This window comes from Nomascus leucogenys, chromosome 13, assembly GCF_006542625.1.
Source record: "Nomascus leucogenys isolate Asia chromosome 13, Asia_NLE_v1, whole genome shotgun sequence".
NCBI classification, from domain to species: domain Eukaryota; kingdom Metazoa; phylum Chordata; class Mammalia; order Primates; family Hylobatidae; genus Nomascus; species Nomascus leucogenys.
In genome coordinates this window covers 55,138,067-55,162,513 of record NC_044393.1, presented here as the reverse complement: position 1 = coordinate 55,162,513, position 24,447 = coordinate 55,138,067, and the positions used below count along the sequence as shown (strand labels likewise).

The window sequence follows — 24,447 nt, the reverse complement described above, 5'->3', positions numbered from 1 at the left end:
GTGGCTCACGCCTGTAATCCCAGCACTTTGGCAGGCCGAGGCGGCGGATCATGAGGTCAGGAGTTCAAGATCAACCTGGCCAACATGGTGAAACCCCGTCTCTAATAAAGATACATAAAAATTAGCCGGACGTGGTGGCGTGCCTGTAATCCCAGCTACTCGGGAGGCTGAGGCAGGAGAATCGCTTGAACCCGGGGGTGGGGAGGTTGCACTGAGCTGAGATCACACCATTGCACTCCAGCCTGGGTGACAGGGTGAGACTCTGTTTCAAAAAAAAAAAAAGAAATAACATTAGGAGTCTAATTTGAATCTTCGTGAATATGAAGCACAAGCTAAATAGTCCTACTATTCACTACTCCGTCCCCAGGTGCCTACACAGAAGACCTCAACAAAATGAGGGTAAAAGCTTAGAAAAACGGGCTGAAGAGAACAAAAAGAGAAGTACTGAGAGGAAGATACAGAAACAAAGTGGAAAAAAAAAGGAGAGAGAGGAAGCTGGAAGACCTGGAACACCGCTTATCGTGGTCTCAGATGCACCAGGTAGCAGTGTATGGTCACCTTCCACTCACCTAGCCCTAAGGGGTATCTATGATGCTTTGTTGCTTAGTGGGAGAAATCTGCAACCATCCATTAGGAACCCGCTGCAACCCCTCGAGTTCAAGCGATTCTCCTGCCTCAGCCTCCGGAGTAGCTGGGATTACAGGCGCGTGCCACCACGTCAGGCTAATTTTTTTGTATCTTTATTTGAGACGGGGTTTCACCATGTTGGCCAGGTTGGTCTTGAACTCCTGACCTCATGATCCGCCGGCCTCGGCCTCCCGAAGTGCTGGGATTACAGGCGTGAGCCACCGCGCCCAGCTCTTAATGTTATTTCAAAATGAGATATGCCATTAGGTGCTCACTGAGGACTGACTGTGCTGGGGACTGAGGAACGGGAGCCAAGATAAAAATAAAGATTGTCTCTGTCTGCATAGGAAATGAAATGTATTTTTTGCACTCTCTGGACAGCAAACAAGGAGATAAATAGGTCTCGAAAGAGAAAGGGTTCGCTTACTACAAGGACGTTCAATAATAGTTGTCAACCCTGACGGAATAACCTCAGTGGCAAGTAGCCTGCTAAATCATATTAGTGCTTGAAATTCAGGTAAGTACTTGGAAGCTGATTTTTCATATACACGAATATGACCACATTCCACCTGTCCAGGAACTTTCCAGGTACTAAGGAAGCCAGCAAGGAGATCACACGACCTTGAGGCTCCTGTAAGTGGGTGCCAAGAGGAAAGTATCACCTAAGCCGAATCGTAAAGGAGTCAGCTTCTTGAAGAAAGATACCAACGATGCCTCAAAAAGAGGACTCTCGACCGACAGGGGAGAGGAGGTGAAAGTGTAGGTCACCGAGGAACTGTCCGGCCACGCCTTTTCTTTTAGGTATAACCTTTCTTCATTTTTTCAACCATTTGCGACGGTAACTTTGAAAATAAGCCTAATTTCCGTAGGAATTTTTGGTGATTGACACTTCCGAGGCACCCCACAGCACGGTCGCCAGAAGTCTGGTTTTTGCAATTTTAATCAAAGTCCCCTAACACATGCCTTGAAACGCGACTTCATCTGTGCCAATACATTATAAATTCATATAAAAGTCGAGGTCTGTAAAGGGAAGGAGAGGACGGCTTCGGTGTAGTGAGCTCAGCTGTGGTGAGCTCGGGGTCAAATAAGGGTTTCTCCGAGGCCAGCGCCCCCCAGCTGCGCAGGCGCGGGCGCCCCCGGGTCAGGGCTCTCCGCAGTCGCGCGGGTCCGGAAGCGCGGCGGGGGCCCGAGGAGCGCACGCGTGCGCAGGGGAAGACCGAGTGCCAGGGGCTGAACCGCAGGGAAGGGGGCGCGGCGCACGCAGTATGGCGCCCAACATCTACATGGTTCGCCAGCGGATCAGTCGACTCGGCCAGGTGCGGCCTGAGGAGAAGCCTCCCGGTCCCCGCCCCGGCCCACCCCTAGCTCCCCAGCCGCCCCACTCCGTTTCCGCCCCAGCCTCTCAGCCGGCGGCTCAACCGCCGCCGCTCCGCCCCGCCCCGCCCCACGGCCGCCCGGGCCCGCCTCCTAGCCCGGCCAGCGCGCCAGCCCCGCCTGCGCTTCCTCGCCACCGGGCTGCTGTGGTTTCGTCGGTCCCCTCCTCCGCCCCGTCGTCCTGACTCTCTCTCCCTCCTTCCCTCAGAGGATGTCCGGCTTCCAGATCAACCTCAACCCGCTCAAGGAGCCACTCGGCTTCATCAAGGTCCTCGAGTGGGTGAGTGCAGCCCGCGCCGGCCAGCCCGCTGCCGCTCGGCGCGGCGCCCTAGGCAGGGAGACGGGGACCTGCGAGCCGGGACGCAGCCCTGCCGCGCGGGCTTTGAGGCCGCCGCCCCGGGACTGGGAGTGGACGGCTGGGAGGGCAGGGAGGCCGCGGCCTGGGCCGCGCGGGGCGGAGACGCCGCAGCGGGCATCGAATCACGAGCTCCTCGGCCTCCTGGCTCCCAGGGGAGCCACCCTCCCATACCGGAGCTCCCCTCTGGGTGCCCCCGTGGAGTGGGAGTTCAAATTTCCCCTTGGCTCCACTGCCTCCCGCAGAGGAAGGGAAAACTTCCTGCTGCGGTCTAACCGAAACCCGGCGGCCGGCGTCGCGCTCTGCGGAGAGGCTCAGCGGATACGTCCCTGCTGGTGCCCACTCGAGGTCCAGCTCCCTGGGAAGCCAATTTTGTCTTGTAGACGTGATTTGGCGAGCATTTCGTTCTTAATTTGTTTTTAAGATGGGCTCCGAGTTAAAAATAGTAAAAAAATAAACTGTGGGCCAGGGAAACGAAAGAAAGGCCTTTTAACAAAACGCGTCGAGTCAGATCGGTTCACTTAATAACACGTTAGGAATGGACATCGAGTTTGTTTTGGGTATTTCCAAGCAACATCCTGTTTAGAAAGTCAGCTTTTAGTCCTTTCCTGAGAACACTCACAATCATTAACATCAAAGAACACTTATTAATTCGACCTTGGCAATGATCAGTCACTTGGAGGAGTTGGTGAATATACCAGGCACTGCGGGCTTCCTTCAAACTTCGTGGCCCACTACGTATTTCTGCAGGCAAGTTGTGTTTATAGACAGCAGCATTTACATCCGTAGCTTTTTCGCCCTTTTCCTTAGTGATAGAGTGGTGAAGAAGAATAAGAACTTTCAATTTCCTGTTCTAAATAACCTACCGAGGATGTTTTTAAAAGCAGCATAGAAACTCAGTTTCTCTGATGGGTACCTAATGTGATTTCCTACTTGGACCATTGTAACCGCCCAAGGGGTTAGGCGGTTTCACCATTCACTGAACATTTTGTGTGTTTTCTGAAAACTGAAGTAGTGCTGACTTCACACAAATGACTACTTTAAAGACGCATAAATAAATATACTTGATTTTTTTAAACCTAAGTCCAGATTTAAGTATAAAGAAAACCATGATTAAAGCATTTAAAAATTGCAAGAGGAAAATCTCATTAATGAGGCTAATCAAATATAAACGTTAAGAAAGTCTTGTATCTAGATTTAGTCTCATTGAGGATTATAATTAAATGTATAACTAATAATTTAGATTTCCACTTAAATGAAGAGGCACCTGTTTATATCTGTGCTTATATTATTTGTCAAGTTTTTAAACAACTGTAGGCTTAGCTTTTTCCCTAATATTTCAAGCACTAGTGATAAGTTCATTCGTGTTTTGATGTATTTTGAAAAATACCCCTTTTTAAGCATCTTACAGAAATACTACTTTCAGTTTGAACAGCTTGTTATTACACAGGAGAGCCTTTTTTGAAAAGACTACACATTGTTAATGGTGTGGTAAATATTTGACTATTTTATACCAGATCTGTACTAAACACTAGCATACCAACATGAATAAAACAGGGTCTTTTTCTCATGATCTATTAAGGATGGAGGACATAAAAAATACGAAAATGCCATATAATAAACTGTAATAAAGGTGTATGCAAAGAATAGTAGAAGAAATGAGGGAGGGAGCATTTGCTTGGAGGAACTAGGGAGGACTTCATAGCGGAAAGAACACTTGAAGGATGGGTACTGGTTCACTTGGGGAGTGGCTTTCTAGGCAGAAGAAATCTTATGTTCAGTGGAAGGAAATATTGAAGCAGCATAACCCTGTATGAGAACTTAAAAGTAATTGGGGGTTAGGTGGAATATATGCTGGGTTGGAGGGTACGGTTTGAGATTGTTCTGAAAAGATTTCAAACAGGTTGGCTGCTTCTAGGGTTAATCTTTGGGAATCTGAGCCCTTTCCTTAGGAAAATGCGTATGTGCAGGGTACAGAATATTGGAGTGTTTATTCCACTCAAGCCCAGAATGCCTGCCATAGGGGATGGGAACTTACTTAAAGGCTTTAAACAAGTCAATAATACGACTAATTTTAGGCACTCATAATTCTTCAATCAACCGATTTCTCTTCCTCCAATTCTGACCTTTCCAATCCATCCCTCTAACTGCCGACAAAATGAAAATTTCTAAAAGGATGGATTGGAAAGGTCAGAATTGGAGGAAGGGAAATCTGTTGATTGAGGAATTATGAGGGCCTAAATTAGTTTCAGTAGGACTTGAAGGGGTTTACAAAAGGGGGTTACAAATTAGAATATATATGGAAGGTAACAAAGAGGGAGGACCCTAAGATGACTGCTGTCTTTCTGACTTGGTTGCAATTAGCATATTCAAGGTATGTCATTAAGAGGAGGAGGAGCAGATTTTTGTGGAAGGCCAAAGGTTTCGGATTTACTGCGTTTGTGGTCTCTTTAGATCTTTTGGAGATATCCTATAGGATACAATTGTATATATGGATCTAGAATTTAAAATATGAGTTTGGGCTGCAGATGTAGCAGATATCTGCCTGCAAAGGAGAGAAGGAATGGTTAGGAAAATTGAGGGAAATAATGTCTTGGCATCACTATTAGAATTTCAAGAAAAGAGTACCCCAAAACATTAGGTGCAATAGAATGGTTAAGTAAAATAAGGACTAGTTGATGGCTTTAGCAAGAGCAGTTTCAGTAAAATCAAAAAGCCAGATTTTAGTAGGCTGAATGAATGTGTGGTAAGAAAGTGAAGACAGCATAAACTGCTGTTTGACTGTGAAGATGGGAGAAATTTGGTGGTTACAAAAAAAAAGCCACTAGTTCAGCTTACAACTCAGTTGCTTAAATGCATTCTCTGGAGACAACCATTGTATCTGGTATGCAACAAAAGTCTTTATTTGCATTTCCCATTTTATCATACTGACAAGAGAACTCAAGGGTCAAGGTTTAATAAAGTTTTTACTGCTTCATCAGACATTCTTAAGTAAAACTGGTGGGGTTTTTTTGTTCATTTTTGTTTTTTTGTTTTTTAACTGCAAGTATGTGGCAGTGAAATAGAGTTTGGTATTCTTCCTGATTCTTACTAAACCCGACAGTTTTCCCCACCAGTTTATCTACTTCATCAGACAAATGTCAACACAGTGTAAAAGGCAAATAATGTGTTAGTATTGTTAGGAAAATGTTTTACCTTCATGAACTCCTGAAAGAGCCTTGGGAGCTTTCAGGGGTCCACAGACCACACACTGAGAATTGATGAGGTAAACATCACTGGGGACCAGAAACAGAACAGAAAATATGGCAGGGAGAAAGACTATTCCCAAATTTGGTAATTATTAATAAATCTGGAGAAAGCTCAACCAACTGTCTGGATTTATGACTTAAAAGAGCTGAGTACTTAAAAGTGTAGAAATAAAGAGATATATATAGCCACTCAAGACCTGGACCAATCTACTTGCAGGCTTAAGGTCTGGATTTGTGATAACGTGTATGTTCACTTGTGTTGGTGGTTTGGGGGTCCCATCATAAGGTGTGGTGTTTGTGGACTAGGGGACTCAGAAGGCCAAGCGGAAATGACCATGACCATAAAGCCGCTAGACAGGGATAGAAGCAGGAGGGGACAATCAAGTTGAGCCTATATCAAATATGCTAAAACACATGAAGAAAACTAATTTTTACTTAAAAACTCAAATTATGTTAGTGGCTACAAATGCTGTCAGTTTTCCACAAAGTGACAGGCTTACTTCAAGACAGCCAGCCAGATCAACAGTCAGGATATTGATACACTCCAGAAGACATGAAAATAGTAGAGCAATTAGAAAATGATTTTTATTTTTAAAAATATAAATTATATTTTAAATTTTTAAAAATATAGTCTCTGTCTTGTCCAGGCTGGAGTGCAGTGCTGTGGTCTCGGCTCAATGCAACCTCGCCTTCCAGGTTCCAGAGATTCTTCTGCCTTAGTCTCCCGAGTAGCTGGAATTACAGGCGCTCGCCACTACACCCGGCTAAGTTTTGTATTTTTAGTAGAGACGGAGTTTCACCGTACTGGCCAGCCTGGACTCTAACTCCTGACCTCAAGGGATCCACCCGCCTCGGCCTCCCCAAGTGCTGAGATTATAGGTGTGAGCCACCGCGCCTGGCTGATAAATGACTTTTAAATAAATGTACTTAGGTTCCTCGGAGATTTAAGGTGACATAAAGGTGTTTCCAACATACAATGATTAGGAGTTAGCAAAAAACTTCTAGCTGTTTATTTCAGCAGGAACTCTAGAGTTTACTTCTCATAATCCAATTTTTTTTTTTTTTTTTTTTGGAGACGGAGTCTTGCTCTGTCACCCAGGCTGGAGTGCAGTGGCATGATCTCAGCTCACTGCAGCCTCCATCTCCCAGGTTCAAGTGATTCTCCTGCCTCAGCCTCCCAAGTAGCTGGTACTACAGGCATGCACCACCTTGCCCGGCTAATTTTTGTATTTTTAGTAGAGACAGGGTTTCACCTGGTTTCACCAGGCTGGTCTCAAACTCCTGACCTCAGGTAGTCCGTCCGCCCTGGCCTCCCAAAGTGCTGGGATTACAGGCGTGAGCCACCGCACCTGGCCATAATCCAAATTTTTAAGGATTCTGGAATTATCTTGGCAGGCTATTTAGAATTTTCTACTATTGTACATTAGAAGCAAAGGGAGATAGAGTGAAACTGAAGCACTTTGTAACTGACTTTATTGCCCAGTGGGAATAAACTGAAATATCACCATCAAAAACAATACTTTTTTTAAATGAATAACTTTAGTAAACATTTCAGACTTTGGCTTATAAAAATCATACCTTGGCTCTAGGCATCTAATCTTTTGATTGTAAAGGCAAACGTGCTATAATATTTCATTTTAAGTACCGAATGATCATTTGACTTAAAACCAGCATACATTTGTTTTGCATGTAAACACTCATACATAATATACTTTTGTATCTATTTTTGAAGATTTCAGTGATCACTTTGATAAACTAAGCCTTGGACAGAAAGAAATTTAAGTAGATGATTTCAGATTAATGATGAAATTAAATAGCAATGAGGATCCTGCAACTAGAAACGTGTAAACAACACTCATAAACCAGGTGAATACTAGTATTCTCCAGTAGAATCCTCAGAATGAGCATGGTCTAGCAATAGAAGTTAAGTCTCCAAACTTTTTTAAAATGTTATTTATCTATTTTTTGAGACAGGGTCTCACTCTCTCACCCAGGCTGGAGTGCAGTGGCATGATCCCAATTAATTACAGCCTTGACTTCCCCAGGCTCAAGCTTTTCTCTCACTTCAGCCTCCTAGGTAGCTGGGACTACAGGTACACACCACCACACCCAGCTACTTTTATAATTTTTTATAGAGACAGAGTCCCACCATGTCACCCAGGCCAGTCTCGAACTCCTGGGCTCAAACGATCCACCTGCCTTGGCCTCCCAAAATGCTGAGATGAACCACTGCACCCAGCCTCCAGAGTCTTTTTTTTATTTTTTTTTTTTTTTGAGACGGAGTCTTACTCTGTCGCCCAGGCTGGAGTGCAGTGGTGTGATCTCAGCTCACTGCAACTTCTGCCTCCCAGGTTCAAGCAATTCTCCTGCTTCAGCCTCCCAAGTAGCTGGAATTACAGGTGCCCACCACCACACCCAGCTAATTTTTTTTGGTAATTTTAGTAGAGATGGGGTTTCACCATGTTGGCCAGGCTGGTCTCAAACACCTAACCTCAGGTGATCCACCCGGCTCAGTCTCCCAAAGTGCTGGGATTATAGGCGTGAGCCACCATGCCCAGCCTCCAGAGTCTTTTTTATCATGAACTCCTATTAGTGCAAAATATTAGTGCAAAATTTTATGGACAGAGCCACAATATGCATCTACAACTTAAGATGTATGTTTTACTATGTCAGTTAGTATCTTAAGGTATATTATATACTCAGTGCAAATTTTGTTTATATTTTTAAATCCTTGTTTCAGATACTGTTCTGATAATTTTTTTATTGTTTTGCCACCTTCTTGTGATCTGATTAAGTAGTCTGTTTTTACCCTGTAATATGGCTGATGATTATAATCATAGAGTAGTATGAATGCTTCCATTTTCTCTTTTATACATGAGTGTGTGTGTTACCAATCTATAGTTTCTTTGAAGACATTTTAAAGCCACAGGTCAATTTTGTGAAGGTTGATTTAGTTAAAACTAGACAATTTATTCCATAAATCCAGCCCGCTCACATTGTAATGCATGAACACTAAAAGTGAAAGAATAGATGAGGTTATCACTGTCTGTCCTTCCATGTATGAGATTCCTCTTACCTTCAGGATACCCAGCATGCTGTACTGACATGTGACCTTCTGATATGCATGCCCAGCATGGGTTTCAGTGGTATATTAATTGGCAATATTGCTTCAATTCCTTATTTAAGTCTGAAAGTAGATCTAAATAGAAGTTTACATATTTTCTTCTGGTACTCCAGTCTACTTTGGAGACTAGTGCTCCAGAAAACTAGGCTGTAATATTCACCCTGAGGTTACAATTCTCTGAATAAGATCTGCCATGGTGGTCATCTAGTATGGGTCTGGTCGGCAGAGAGGTAAGTGGGACTGTTTCTCTGGATACTTGGGGCTGTATGTGAACATGTAACTTTTCTGACCAAACAGAAACTTGCTGTCACCCTGCCCCTGGATTCTTACTAGTTACTCTGCAGATAGAATTCCATGTCAGTAGTTTCAGTCATTCTTCATGGGGTAGGAGTATATGGGAAAATAAGTTTCAAAAGTGGCCAGAAAATATAAATCAGAACACTAGTACTCTTTCATTTTAGACTAGGGTTAGAAACTGAAATGGTAATAGGAACCACCCTCTAAAGCAAATGAGTGAAGCAAGATGTTTGGAAGAAAAACAATAGTATGTCATTGATTACTTACTGGCAACTAACACACATCCTGAGGGCTGTTAAGACAATGGAGAAGCGGATAACCTGGAAAGCACATACTCTGCCATAAGTGACATCTGTCACTCAGTTCTCTCTGATTCATTGCTTTATGAGAATGTGGGTCTGATTTTGCCATTCTTCAGCTTTCCCATACACACTCAGGAAAAGCAGGAAATCCAAATTTTTATGTGTAATACCCTGATATTAAAACAATGACAACAAATTCACATTTTTTTGTAATACTGGAAAGGCCACACAAATATATTTGCAGGTCAGGTTTTACCAACAGGCTGCCAGTATATAACTTCCAGTCTAGATCAAAATAGCAGTAGAATATAGGGAGAAGTGATATAGTTGGATATTTTGCCCTCATAATTTTGTACTTTGTTTAATATAAAATATGTGCTTTTGTCCCTTCTTTCTCTAAGATAAAGACCAGAATTGCTGTCATGATATTTATCTATCTTCATAACAAAAAGCTTTTAAAATGATAATTATGTAAGATTCAAAATATGGTTTTATTTATAAGTTATTGGAAATTATTTGTTCCTTAGTTAAGTAGTTATTTAGTGAGCATCTGCTATGTGCCAGGTTTTCTGCTAGTCACTGAAAATCCTAAACAAAAGCAGGTGCAAAGACGTGACAGTCTGGCAAACGAGCAGTAGAAGTGATAGTCTTGAAAGCAACAAACTGTAGTGCAGTATGCCATTTATTTGCTACTTGTTATATTAGGAAATTCATTTTTCCATTTAATTTTTTAGTTTAATTTTATTTTATTTTTAAGACAGGGTCTTACTGTGTTGCCCAAGCTGGTATTGAACTTATGGGCTTAAACGATCCTCCTGCCATGGCCTCCCAAAGTGCTGGAATTACAGGCATAAGCCACTGCACCTGGCCCCATTTTATTTTTTGTAAAGCAAGTTACACAAGAAAGATGCCTATAGTAGAGTTCATATATAATAGAGTTAATGTCTATGATAGCTCAAGAGAAGAATCGTGAGTTCTACCACAAGGAATTGGGTAGGGCCTTAAAAGATGAGCTAATTAGAGACAGGCATTCCCAGAAGAAGCATATACATTTAAGACATAAATACATGGTATGTTTCAGGAACAGTAAGCAGTATAATGTGACAGAATCATACAGTACCTGGCAGTGAATACACTGCAGATAAATCTGTCTAGAAAGATAAAGTTGAGGATCAATCAACCATGCTTTTTATACCAAATTAAGAAGTTTCAGCATTTTTTGTTTAATTTAGGTTGAAAAACAATTGAGGAAATTCCTTTAAATGGGAAGGACATGATCAGATTATTTCAGATCAGTGTGACATCATTCTAAACTAGCTTTGTCCAGTACAAAAAAATACAGTGGGAATCAAAAATGCAAACCACATAGTAATTTTCAGTGTTCTGTTAACCACACTAAAATAAGAGGAAACAGGTGAAATTAATTTTAACAATATATTTTACTTAACCCAGTCTATCCAGATTATTGCTTGAACAAGTCATCAATATAAAAATTAATGAAGTATTTTACATCTTTTTCATAGTAAATCTTCAAAATCTGGTGTGTATTTTGCAGTTGGAGTATATATCAATTTAGATGAGTGACATGTAAAGTGTTCAAGACTCACAAGTAGCATTACTGGGTACTGCAGCTGTAGTGCCCACATTATAGAAGATGAGTGTTAATTGGAATGAAATTGGAAATGAGAGGAAGAGTCTGCTGGGTTAGTCCCAGTGAAAAATGGTGAGAGCCTGAACAAAAATAGTGGCAGGTGTAATGTAGGCAGGTAAACAGCTTTTTAAAAAATGGTTTTATAGTCTAGGTAGTCATATGCAACATGGTTTTTGTTTTGTTTTTGTTTTAACTCAGCATTGGATTTCTGTGATTCATCTGTGTTGATGTAGGCAGTTGTAATTCTTACATCTTTTTTGCCATATAACTTCCCATTTTAAGAATATACTGTGGTACTTTATCCATTTCCCTGTTGCTTTTCCCCTCCCCATTTTTTATGAACATTCTTATATGTCTCTTAGTACGTGTGAGCAAGGGTTTCTCTTAGATCTATATACTAGTAAATCCTTTGTGACATTATGTTTATTATAAATATGTTCACCTAATTGGTAGCTTGTTTTACATTCAACAGCTGACTTGATTAAAATTTTTTTTCTGTAGTTGAATTTAACAATCTTTTATGGTTCTTTTTTACAAAAAAAAATCTTAAACTCTTCATGTGGTCACAGGTTTTCTTTTATATTGTCTTTACATTTTTTAAAGACTTTTTACTTTTGTGTGCAGTTCATCTGGACCATTTACTGAACAGCTCTTCCTTGTATTATCTATTGCTGTATAACAAATTATGCCGAGCTTAGCAGTTTAAAACAAAGGTCCGTTGACTTTTATTAAGTGAGATAATAAATCTCACCCATTCTTCTGTGGGTCAGGAATCTGGGAGCAGCTTAGCTATGTGGTTTGGGCATAGGGTCTCCCATAATGTTGCAGTCAAGCTGTTGGCTGGGGTTGCTGTTATCTCAAGGCCTCCAGCTCATTCTCATGACTGCTGGCAAACCTCAGAGGATCCCCTTCCAAGCTCAGTCATGTGCTTACTGGCAGTCCTCAATTCCACACCGTGTGAGTTTCTAAAAGTTGCCTGAGTATCCTCCCAACATGGCCGCTGGCTTCCCCCAGAGAATCAGAAAGTTCAAGAGAGTGAGAAAGGAAGACAGAAGTTGCAATCTTTGGCCCGGTGTGGTGGCTTAAGCCTGTAATCCCAGCACTTTGGGAGGCCAAGGCGGGTGAATCACTGGAGGTCAGGAGTTTGAGACTGGCCTCACCAACATGGTGAAACCCCGTCTCTACTGAAAATACAAAAATTAGCTGGGCATGGTGGCGGGCACCTGTAATTACCCCTGCTACTCAGGAGGCTGAGGAAGGAGAATTCCTTGAACCTGGGAGATGGAGGTTGCAGTGAGCTGAGATTGCACCATTGCACTCCAGCCTGGGTGACAGAGCGAGACTGTGTCTCAAAAAAAAAAAAAAAAAAAGTTGCAGTCTTTTTATAACTGAGTCTCAGAAAAGACATCCCGTTTCTTCTACAGTACCACATTCTATTCTGTAGAAGCAAGTCACTATATTTAGTTCACACTCAAGGGAAGGGAAATCAAGCTCCATCTCTTGATGGGAGTTGTATCAAAGAGTTTGTGGGCATATCTTTAAAACCACCACATTCCTTTCCTCCATGATCTACAAATCAACTCTGTTAGATACAATTTGTCTTATACACACTAGTCTATTCCTGGCCTTTTTATTCTGCTCCATTGGTTCAATTTGTGTATCTCATTTCTTTTTTTTTTTTTTTTTTTTAATTTAAACGTGGGTATATGCTCAGGACTCACTTTCCTGACTCACTTTCTGGCCTTTTCACTCTGTGTATTCATGCATATTTATTCTGAGAGAGTATTGGTTCTTCTATCTTTACCTTTTTTTTTTTTTAACATAAAACTATTTAGTACAAATAATGAAAAATGACTTCATGACACATTTTCCAAGGAAAGTTACTTTTACATATTTTGAAATCCTGTAAAGACCTCTTAACAGTTAAGACCCCAAACTATGTGCTGGACATTACCACAGACTGTTCCTATCTGTAACCAGATTCTTTTCATGTATCTCTTCTTTGTGGGGGTGATGGGAAAAAACAAACCCTTGACAATTACTATAACGTGGATTATGGCCTACAAGATTCAAGGCCCTGGAATAATCCATGGGAGGCATTATGTCAAGTGTTCAACAGTGAAGGTTTGATATCAAATCTGCATTGAATTTTATCTACTACCAGTTGCTGAGTATGTGTGACCTTGAACAAAACCAAGCCCCTGACCTCTTCAAGTTTCTATTCTAGGGAAAGACAGACAAATTAAGTACTGTGTCAAGCAGTGGTAATTAGAACGGAGGAGAAATAGAGTAGAGGGAATAGGTAGTGTGGGGTAGGAGTGCTGTTATTTGATACAGTGTGGTGAGGGGAAGGTCTCTCTGAGAAGGTCATACTGGAACAGGAAGCTATGGAAGTGAGGGAGTGAAGCATGTATTCCAGGCAGAGGAAATAGCCGGTGCAAAGGTCCTAAAGGAAGAGTTTATCCAGTGTCATTAAAGGTATTGCATGGAAAGCAGTTTGTGTATACAGATTAGGTAAAGGAAAAAGTAGCAGCATGAGGTCAGAAATACAAAAGAAGAAAGGATCTTGCAGGCCTTTATATGAACTTTGGTTTTTATTCATAGAGAGCTCAAAAGCCATTGGAGGGTTTTCAGCTTTTCTGCCTTACCTTTTTAAAAGATTGTCTTGGCTGTTGTATTGATAACAGACTGAAGCTGGGGCAAGGGCAGAAGCAGATCATTTAGAAGGCTGTTAGTGCAAAATTCAGGCAAGAGGTGATGGTAGTTCAGATCAGGAGGCAGTACAAGTGGTCAGATTGCAAATGTGTTTTGACAATAGAGCCATCGCCACTTGCTGAAAGATTGAGCTCTTGGACTTAAACAGCGCATCTGGAATTTTTTACTTACTTGTGTTGTTTTGTAGAAAATTCACAAGTACAAAAATAAAAAGGAATTATTTTTTATCTTCCTTTGAGAGGTGACCAGTGTTAAAATTTTGATGCATAACCTTTCTAGTTTTTGTTGTTTAAATCTACTTTATATGTAATGAACACTTTCTATGTTGTTAATCTCCAACATTCTATGTTGTGAATTTCCAACAGCTATATAATGTTTCATTGCATGAATGAATGAATGGATGAATTATAGTTTGATTCCCTGTCAACATTTAAGTTGCTTCCAGGTTTTTGGTGTTTTAGATTGTATTTGAGAGAACATCATTCATTTTTTTAAGCATATACATGATTAGGAAAATAAGTTTCCAACAACTTTTTGAGACCTGGAAATATCCACAAGGGAGGCTTAACAGGCTCATGAAATGGTGTCTCTTCTCTGCTTACAACCTCTTGGCTTTACAAATTACTGGTAACTTGCATTCCAAATAAAAATACCTCCAATTCACCCCTTTTGATTTTGATACTAATAAAAGAGTCTCTCTCTATATTTTATACTAATACTTAGTGGATACACTCAAGTATGAGCAAATGAATTGTCATATGGGCTGGTACATTAATTTCTATATTATACTCCAGGGAAAATAAAATCACATTTGTCAAGGTTTGCAAATGAATGTTTTAATGTCTTTCACCATCTTAGTTTGTGTTTAAGAATTTCTAGAATGTAGCCAGGCATGGTGGCACACTCCTTAGTCCCAGCTACTTGGGAGGATCACTTGAGAGTTCAGGGCTGCAGTAAGCTATGATTGTGCCACTACACTTGAGTCTGTACAACAGAGTGAGACTCATCTCTTTAAAAAAGTGTAGTGGGGAGCTGGGCACAGTGACTCACACCTGTAATCCCAGCATTTTGGGAGGCCAAGATGGGAGGATTGCTTGAGTTCAGGAGTTCAAGCCCAACCTGGGCAACATAGCGAGGCCTTTTCTCTACTAAAATTAAAAACAAAATTAGCCAGGTGTGCTGATGCACACCTGGGATCCAGCTGCTTGGGGGACTGAGGTGGGAGGATCGCTTGAGCCTGGGAGGCCAAGGCTGCAGTGAGCCCTGATCGTGCCAGTGTACCCCAGCCTGGATGACAGAAACCCTGTCTCAAAAAAAGAATTTCTAAACTGTTAGTGAGCCAATTTTTAATAATCAGTATGCTTACAGTTTTAGTGACCCTTGTTTGGGGTGTAGTAATGCTTATCTTTTTTTTCTTTTGTCTTTTTTCATCTTACTTTGTGCAGATTGCTTCTATCTTTGCTTTTGCCACCTGTGGAGGTTTTAAGGGCCAAACAGAAATTCAAGTGAATTGTCCTACCACAATTACTGAGAATAAAACTGTTACAGCTACTTTTGGTTATCCATTCAGGTGAGTTATACTTATTTTAATGGTTTCACAACTCTTTTTACTTTCACAGTGAGTCATTAAGATTTCCAGCAATTTATTGATTGTGGGGTGTAGAAAATTTTAGATTGGATGCTCATTTGTAAGTGATCATTACCTCCCAAACTGTGGTACACAGACCCATGCCTGTCTAAAAACATCTCCTGGTCCGTGACAAAATAGTACAGAAAGTGAGAGTAAGCGTTTAGAAACTTTTATAACAATATGATGTTGCCTTGATAATTTTATTCTAACAGAGGACTGGAAATGTAAAAATAAAGCAAACTAGAGATTGTTCTATCACCTTAGTATAAGAAGCCCTAATGTAGAAGGAAACATAACTTAGAAAAATCCAGATTCTCAGTGTTTTTTGCAATTACTGAATATTAATGCCTTTATGTAGTTTTAAGACATATGTATATAAAGAAAAGAGATTCCATGTTTCATTCATTAGCATAAAGCCACACTTCTTACTCTTAAAGTAAAATGAATATTTCATCTGTGAAGTCTTGTTTGACATCAGTATCCATTGAAAAGTTTATTGAATATGTCCTATGTTTAAGCCAGGGTGGGAATCTTCTTTCACTTACTAACTTTACTTACTTGACCCAAGACTCAATTTTTTGGTCCAGTAATTGGAAGTATTATCTTGTAAGGCTGTTTTGATGATTAAATAAAATCCCCATATTAAAGATAAGTCAGATAATAAGTGGTTAGTAATCATCAAAGCGTCTCTATCTTGTATCCTTTCTCCTAGACACTTCTCACATAAGGAACTGTTACAGCATCTTTAGTGACAAGTTTTTTACAATTTATGGTTGGGAAAAATGAAAGGCAATATTTATTGTTAGCAACTATTGATCCAGGGTTAAAAATGTGAATCATTTTTGTAATTGGCTCTCTTGGGGCTAGTCACACATACTCTGCCACACAGAATGAAATATGATGTCTCAAAGTATAAACCATTTGGTATAATCTTTCCTACCTGACTAATTGTTTACTGCAGGAAGATAGTATCTGGGTATGAAAGTATTTAATTCAGTCTATATTCAATGTATCATAAACTAATACCAGGTATAACTTACATACATTTATTATGAAAATTTGTTTACTTAAATATAATATTTGAATTTTACTTTTTCCCCAAAGGAATATTTTTAATATATTTGGGAAGTATTTTTTGAAGTGTCACTCATTGTTTTGCTTAAATGTTTCTGTCTTTGTTGGGAAAGTCCAATAATTCATACATTTATTTTAATAGGTTGAATGAGGCATCATTTCAGCCACCTCCAGGTGTAAACATATGTGATGTAAATTGGAAAGATTACGTTCTCATAGGCGATTACTCTTCTTCTGCACAATTCTATGTTACCTTTGCAGTCTTTGTGTTCCTGTACTGCATTGCTGCCCTTCTGCTTTATGTTGGCTACACGAGTCTGTATCTGGATAGTCGTAAACTTCCTATGATTGTAAGTAATCACTTTATTTTTTTAATACAAAAATAATTTGTATAAGCTAAATATAGATTTTCTTATACTGGAAATAAAAATTCTTGGTGTAAGCCAGTTCAGCATATTTTAGCCTGTGTTTGCCACGGGTTGAGCTTTCTCCCATTAAGTTTAACTCAATTTTTTTAGCCTATTTGCACTATAAGGAAAGTTTGTTTCTTTTTTAAATCTATTTTAACTTGGAAAAAGCTCAGATATGTAATAAAGCACATCAGGGTACAAATAGCAAAAAAATTAAGTCGAAATTCTTTTAATTTGAAGAATTACTTATCACAACATAGTCTCATAATTTTTTCTGCTTCTTTTTTTCTTCCTCTAAAGGCCCACTTTATACTTCTACAAAACTTACTGAGCTTAATTATATCATGGGTTCGCAAACTGTGTCCCAGAGGTCACTGTCTTATTTTTTTATTTTTACTTCTTTATTTATGTATTTACTTTTTGAGACAAGGTCTGGCTCTGTTGCCCAGGCAGGAGTGCAGTAGCACCATCTTGGCTTGCTGCAGCCTCAACCTCCTGGGCTCAAATGATCCTCCTGAGTAGCTGGGACTATAGGCACAGGCCACCATACTCAGTTACTTTTTATGTATTTTTGTAAAGACAAAGTTTTACCATGTTGCCCAGGCTGGTCTCAAACTCCTGGGCTCAAGTGATCTGCCTGCCTTGGCCTCCCAAAGTGCTGGGGGTTATAGGTGTGGCCACGAGCCTGGCCTTGTTTTTTTAAATAAAGTTTTTTTTTGGAACTCAGCCATACACAATCATTTATTTACACATTGCCTGTGGCTGCTTTCACACTGCAGTGGTAAAGTTGAGTAGTTGTAACAGAGATAAAAAATATTTGCCATTTGGCCCTTTTCAAAAGAAGTTTGTTGATTCTTGGTCCTTAAACTCCTTAATTTAAAATAAGACCCAGATAATTCTTATACTCAGCATTAATGGCAATCATGAACTAATTTTGAATCTTTGAGGTATCAACAAAGGACTTAGATTTGAAGTCCTGATACTTTTGGCTTCAGAGCCTACTGAGCTAGAAATACTCTCTGAGATTTAGTTAGTAGAATCTGCCCTGGATTATTGGTGGCACATCCAGAGATAAATCATGGTTTTAAGCTACACCTCCACTATAAAAGAGTAACTACAAAGTCAGTTATTCGTGATTTGAAGGGAAAACAGGGGTGTTTTTTATGTGTGATACTGGTCATTCATATGTATGAGAAAACACATCTGCTAATTATTTGTGAAGTTACTTTAAAGGGAAGGCTATTTAAATATGAAGGATTATTAAATAAGATTACAAGTTTTATTTACTTATTTATTTTTAATTTTGCTGCTGGATCATAAGAATGGAAATGGTAAGTAATACAACAGTCTTTTATCATTCAGATTTATTCTGTTTCTTATATCATAGGAGACATAAGAAAACTAGAGGTTTTCATAAAATACTTCTCGGTTGTTAAAAAGATAAGACGTCAACTGTTTTAATTTGCAGTGCTTATCTAACATATGTGTTAGGAATCTATGTCTTCTGCAGACTTTTCAAATCTTATTTAAAAGGGAACTAGAATAATCTTATAGATAGTTATATTTTGTTAAAATTCTTTATAATTAGAAGCTATTTCTTGCCATTTTGTCATCCCAACAAATTTTTTTACTAACTCTATCAATGTGCCCTTTATTTCTCATATTTTGTCTAGTAAACTTTTAAAAATACTACACTTTTTAAAGCAGCATTCAGATCTATTTTTGTAGGTGGTTTTTGTCTGATAAAACTATAAAACTGACCTAGTTGCATCATTCAGAAAAGTAAAAGTAATTTTCCACCTCAGAATGACCAATTAGTGGTCATATAAAGAGATAATCCAAAATTGGTTCCTTCAGTAGGTTTTTATTGTTAGATAATGGGTGCTTCTTGTCTATAAAAGTCTAGCTTCTGAATTTAATTTTCAGTTCTATTTTTAATTTAACCATAAAAATATTAAAAGATTTTCTTTGAGAGACTGAGTGCAGTGGGTCATGCCTGTAATCCCAGCACTTTGGGAGGCCAAGGTAGCTGGATCACTCCAGGAGGTCAGGAGTTCGAGACCAGCCTGGCCAATATGGTGAAACCCCATCTCTGCTAAAAATACAAAAATTAGGTGGACATAGTGGTGGGCACCTGTAATCCCAGCTACTTGGGAGGCTGAGGCAGGAGAATTGCTTGAACCCAGAAGGTGGAGGTTACAGTAAGCCAAGATCACACCACTGTATTCCAGCCTAGGTGACAGAGCAAGACTCCATCTTGTGGGGGAAGAAGCGTTTTTTTTTTTTTTTGAGATACCCAAAATTTAAGATATAGCCAAAAATGACATTAATTTTTAGGTAGTATTAATGAGGACAAGCCCTTTTAGCAATATTCTCAATTCTGTGCTAAGGTGTTTCTAGGAGTATTTCAGTTATGAAAATTTAAATCTACTTCAATTATCTTTTGAAGTAAATATAGCACTTTTTTTTTGTTAAGTAGGAGGAGTTTAAGGTTTCAAGGCAGTGTGGAAAATTGAGAATACCAGAAAATGAATCCAAACAAAATTAGGGTATCCCAAATTCTAAAAATCTATGAATCATATTGCGAATTGTTGGGAGGAGTAGAGCTTCCCTAGGCAGCTGCAGGTTGTGCATTGCAGAGCTCCAGGTGGCACCATTCGCTTAGAGTGCAGTGTGACTAGAGTCCTGAGTAGAGCAAATACTATCTGAAGGGACCAGAATTCCCCCCATGTTCCTTCAACCTAGGTTACTTTGTACATCATTTTCAGAAAAGTTCCTGCTTTTGAAATATAAGAATGTCATGCCTCAAGCCATCAAAGTGGATTTAAGAGCATAACCAGAAAAAAGAAAAAAAAAAGACTTTGGAGGGAAGAAAATACCTGAAAATTAGGAGGATTTGATATATATTGATCAAAGTTGTGAACTTTTCCATAAAGAGAAATTATTTAACATGCGATATAACCTCATGTTACTCATCAGTTTTCCAAAAAACACTGTATTTCTAGCAAGTGTTTAGAAAATGTCTACCTGCAGCAGAATGTATAGCAGATGTACAGCAGTAAAAAGGGGAGTACTTCCACAGTGCAGAAAATATAAGCTATATTTCTAGCCTTTTCTCTTTGATCTAGGTTTTTTAAAAGGACAAGTAGCAGCAGAGAGCTCAGATACAAAATGCATGTACTTCGTGTTTGTGTAATTAGTAATTATTTTTGGTTCTCTAATCCTAAGTATTCATTCAGTGTTGTCTTGACCAAGTGGGCAAGCTATATAGCATAGCTTCTATATCTCATAAGAGGTCACTGGTATTTATCCTAAATATTAGGTTGGTACAAAAATAATTGTGGTTTTTATCATTAAATAGCAAAAACTGCTATAACTTTTGCATCAACCTAATAAATGACTAAAAGGTGGCTGGCAAAATAATTAAAAACTAATTGGGTTTATTTTAAAAACAAAATGCTTCTGTGATAAGCTCCAAAACCCATTCTGAGGTTAGCAAGATTTTTGCTGCAGATGTATAAGAGCTCCTATCCTTGAGTGTACGCATATGTTTAGCATATATAGCATCCAAAAGGTACAAATTTTATATTATTCCTACCCTGGTCATTAATTTGAAGGAAGATCAAACAAGATTGGACTTATGATCTAAAATATTAAAACCACCCATTAGAACCATTTATTCTAAAATATTAAAACCGTCCCATTCTTTGTAATAAATAGCAAAGGATTTAGTACAGAGTTAATACTGATAAGGTGTCTTGGGAGATTTTTGTTGTTGCCTTTTTCTTAATGAGCATTCTTAAGATTTGTGATTAGGAAATTTAAAAGAGATACCATTCTGTTGTGTGCTTTTCACCATTTTATTATCCGTCTCATGGAGAATTCGGTTTAACTAAAGTTAGAGTTTTGCAGAAGAAGGATAAGGGAGTTGAGAGTATATGCAAGGGATGATAACGAAGGCCCTTACAATAGAAATTGATTAAAATAAGTGAGGACATTAGTGAAATGGTGAGACAGTAAGAAAGCAGTAGGATCAGATTGTAGGTCTTGGTGGGGTCAAAGGAGTTTTAGGATTGGGGTGCCGGAGAGAGTGAGCGGAAAGAGGTGTTACGGGAAAATGGGATGATCAAAACAGTATGGAAGGATACAGTTATTGGTGATGACAAGGTCTAAGGTATGATCCTGGGAGTAAGTGACTGAGGTGAGGTTATGTTGAAGGCTGTATAAAACTTTGGTTTCTAGTGTGAAAATCTTAGACTTCTGAGGAGATGACTGAGTCATATTTACTGTTGTAACTCAGGCACTGTGCTTGTAACACTAACAGCAATGTTTACTATGCTGACTTTTTTAATAAAGTATATCATGAAGGCCATTTCTCAGTACCATAAGGTTGAATATAATCTCAGTTCCTTCATGGATTTGAAATTTAGTATTAAAATTAATTGTTCATTATTAACTCTTACTGATTTTTGCTTTAGGACTTTGTTGTTACACTTGTTGCCACTTTTTTGTGGTTGGTGAGCACTTCAGCCTGGGCTAAAGCTCTGACAGATATTAAAATAGCTACCGGTCACAATATTGTTAATGAACTTTCGCCTTGTAAGAAGAAAGCAGTAATGTGTTACTTTGGCTCTGTGACCAGTATGGGATCCCTAAATGTATCTGTGGTATGTATGCATTATTTATAATTTTTTTTTATTTCATGTATTTGTTTAAAGTACTAGTAATTCAGGAAAGCAATAGCTTTCAGTAAATCTCTGGATGGTTTTTATTTTTACTCAGCTACCTGAATTCTAGTAACAATATAGTGTTTAGTGAAGAAAAGTTTGTTTAAAAAAAGTATCATCTGTAACCAAGATCATGATTTTATTCATCTCTGAGACTTTCTTTCATCTAGTCAGATTTATATCTGGGAAGATTAATTTCTTTTTTTTTTTTTTTTTTTGAGATGGAGTTTCGCTATGTTGCTCAGGCTGAAGTGCAGTGGCATGATCTCAGCACACTGCAACCTCCGCCTCCTGGGCTCAAGTGATTCTCCTACCTCAGCCTCCCAAGTAGCTGGGATTACAGGCATGTGCCACCACTCCCGGCTAATTCTTTTGTATCTTCAGTAGAGACAGAGTTTCACCATGTTGGCCAGGCTGGTCTCAAACTCCTGACCTCAAGTGATCTGCCTGCTTCAGCCTCTCAAAGTGCTGGGATTACTGGCGTGAGCCACCACACCCAGCCAGGAAGATTAATTTCTTTGAGGTTGACTCATTGGGATGGGAAGTAAAGTTGTGTGACTCCTCTTTTTTTGTGGCTACAACTGTTGGATTGGAGTAGAAGAGATGGTAGGAGGGGGTGATAAGAAGTAAATGGGAAAAGTTACACGAGCAGTTGATAATCATTCTAAATAGGAGAAAAGTGAAAGTATTTGGAAGAATAACTAAATCTCTAGCCATGATTTTATGTTACAGATTTAGAGATTTAGCCTTATTTCATTGGGAATAAGTCATTATATAACCACATTTTGTACATTGAAATGTAGTCTTCCTTCTTTATTTCTCATTGTGTGTAGTATTAAACTTTAAGTGAAATAATGGCGTACTGCCTAAAAATGTTAAATATTTAAAGAAAAAGTGAGATTTTTAAGTAGGGCATGAATTTTTATAAGTAGGTATTTGATTTTCATATTTATTTTTCTCTTTCATAGATAGTTGGCTTTCTGAATATGATACTTTGGGGAGGAAATGCTTGGTTTGTGTACAAGGAGACCAGCCTACACAGTCCATCAAATACGTCTGTCCCTCATAGCCAAGGAGGTATTCCACCTCCTACTGGAATATAATTAAAGGGAGAAATACACTGTATGAAGTATATGTTGATACCATGACATGTTGCCAACATCTTGAGAAGCATTATTTGTTTCTAATAAAAGTAATGGCTTTGTCAATATATTGGTGGGTTTAGAACTTTGCTGCTTTTTTACGTAAAGCCTGTGCCTTTCCTAGAAAGTTAAGATGTAAATGTATTCTCACATGTAAATTTGAAAGTTCAGGGGTCTATTATGAAATGATACACATTTTTAAATGAACCGTAATTTTTTTCACTAAGCTGTTTGCCTTCCAAAGTGTTTACACCTTAAGCCTTAACATGTATCTTCATTCAGAAAGCAGTTATATTGTCATACCATAGTAGGAAGAAAAATCATTTGGAATATACACTACTGTAAGTTTGTACAGATCATATACCTACGACCTGTCTTTGCCTAAAGAGCCTTGATTACATAAATATGTAGGAAAAAACATACTGAGTTCAAAATTTATATCTAACATTGTTTATGTTATGATTTTATTTTAATTGCAAAGACTAGGTGTATATTTTTTTCTGTTTTTCTAAATGACCCATGGTACTTAATAGGTGTACTAAAATTGTGGTGGGAGCAGGGATTTGGAAATTTCTGATAGATGTGTAGTTAATTTAGTAATTCTGTTTCATGAGATATGATCTGTTATGCTAGTGGCTTAATAGGCTTGCTATGTAAGTAGAACATGGCTCAACTAGATATCTTTATATGTATGGGCATTACTCTTAGTGATATTTGTTTCCTGTCCTGTGTTGCTCATGCTGTTTAAGTGCAGGCTGAGACCCAGCCTCTTTGTAAGTAGAGTAAAATAATCCACCGTTTTTTGCAGACCCTAGTCACAGCGTTAAAAAAATTAAGATTGCTTTCCGTGTTTGAAATTTACCATTGAGAGTCAATGAAGTTGCTATTTTGAGTTTCACATTGATATTGTGAAAATAAATGCAATTTGGATTTCATGTTTCTTAATATTCATTCTTGTTTCACAAATGAATGATTAAGGAATTATGCACCATAAAGGAACCTAAGTGAGGTATATGATGAGTGTATTGTCTTTGCACACACATATAGGTATATTCTGAATACAAGCTTATTCACATTTTGCTTCCTAATCTTTTTGTTGTACAGGTATTCAGGTTTCTTATTCTTAAAACATGATTGTTTATATGTGAAGCACATCTTGCTATTGCCTTATTTTTGATGCTTTTATTCATGATGAGAATTGTCAATATAAGAATGTATATCTTTTTTGCAACCAATTTAATAAAGGAGTTGAAAGAGTGCACTGATTGTTAATATTACAAAGAAACCTTCATCTTAAAGGTATTGAGCAATGCAAAACAGAACTGATTTTCGAAGCAGGAAATAGAATCACAGTTTTAATGTTTGGCAAGGTATAAAACAGAAATGCTTTGGAGACTGGTTCTATCCTTTTTTCTTCCGACCTCATTTAGAAAATACTTATTTGTAACTCTCAGATTAAGTTTTCCTGATACACCTTTTCTCATTAATTGTCTAATTAACTAGCAAAGATTCCTGATTAAGAGTGTGTGCTCTGCAACCAAACTGCCTAGATTTGAATCTTGTCTACGCCACTTACTAGCTATTTAACTGTAGGCAAATTGCCCTCTGTGTGCCTCAGTTTGCTTATGTGGAAATTGGAAATAAAGTAAGTAGTTCCCTCCTGTTTACTGGGGATATGTTTCAAGACCCCTTGGGATGCCTGAAACCAAGTGTAGTACCAAGCCCTATATGAACTGTCTTTTTTCCTATCCATACATACATCTATAATAAA

General features: G+C 38.8%; 1 protein-coding gene across 1 annotated transcript; it reads left to right on the top strand.

The window, feature by feature from the left end:
* The first annotated feature begins 1,788 nt into the window (after positions 1 to 1,788).
* SYPL1 (synaptophysin like 1) lies at positions 1,789 to 23,932 on the top strand. The gene is made up of 6 exons (XM_003268148.4): positions 1,789 to 1,943; positions 2,210 to 2,281; positions 15,139 to 15,263; positions 16,540 to 16,747; positions 21,286 to 21,474; positions 22,503 to 23,932. The coding sequence occupies exons 1-6, from the start codon at positions 1,893 to 1,895 to the stop codon at positions 22,635 to 22,637; spliced, it is 780 nt and encodes a 259-aa protein (XP_003268196.1). The 5' UTR covers positions 1,789 to 1,892; the 3' UTR covers positions 22,638 to 23,932.
* The last annotated feature ends 515 nt before the right edge of the window (positions 23,933 to 24,447 follow it).

Excerpts from the sequence above, each read along its gene's own strand:
- SYPL1 (XM_003268148.4), top strand. The coding sequence starts at position 1,893 with ATGGCGCCCAACATCTACATGGTTCGCCAGCGGATCAGTCGACTCGGC. Across the intron at positions 1,944-2,209 it reads GGATCAGTCGACTCGGCCAG|AGGATGTCCGGCTTCCAGAT; the intron begins GTGCGGCCTGAG and ends TCCTTCCCTCAG. Across the intron at positions 15,264-16,539 it reads ACTTTTGGTTATCCATTCAG|GTTGAATGAGGCATCATTTC; the intron begins GTGAGTTATACT and ends TTATTTTAATAG.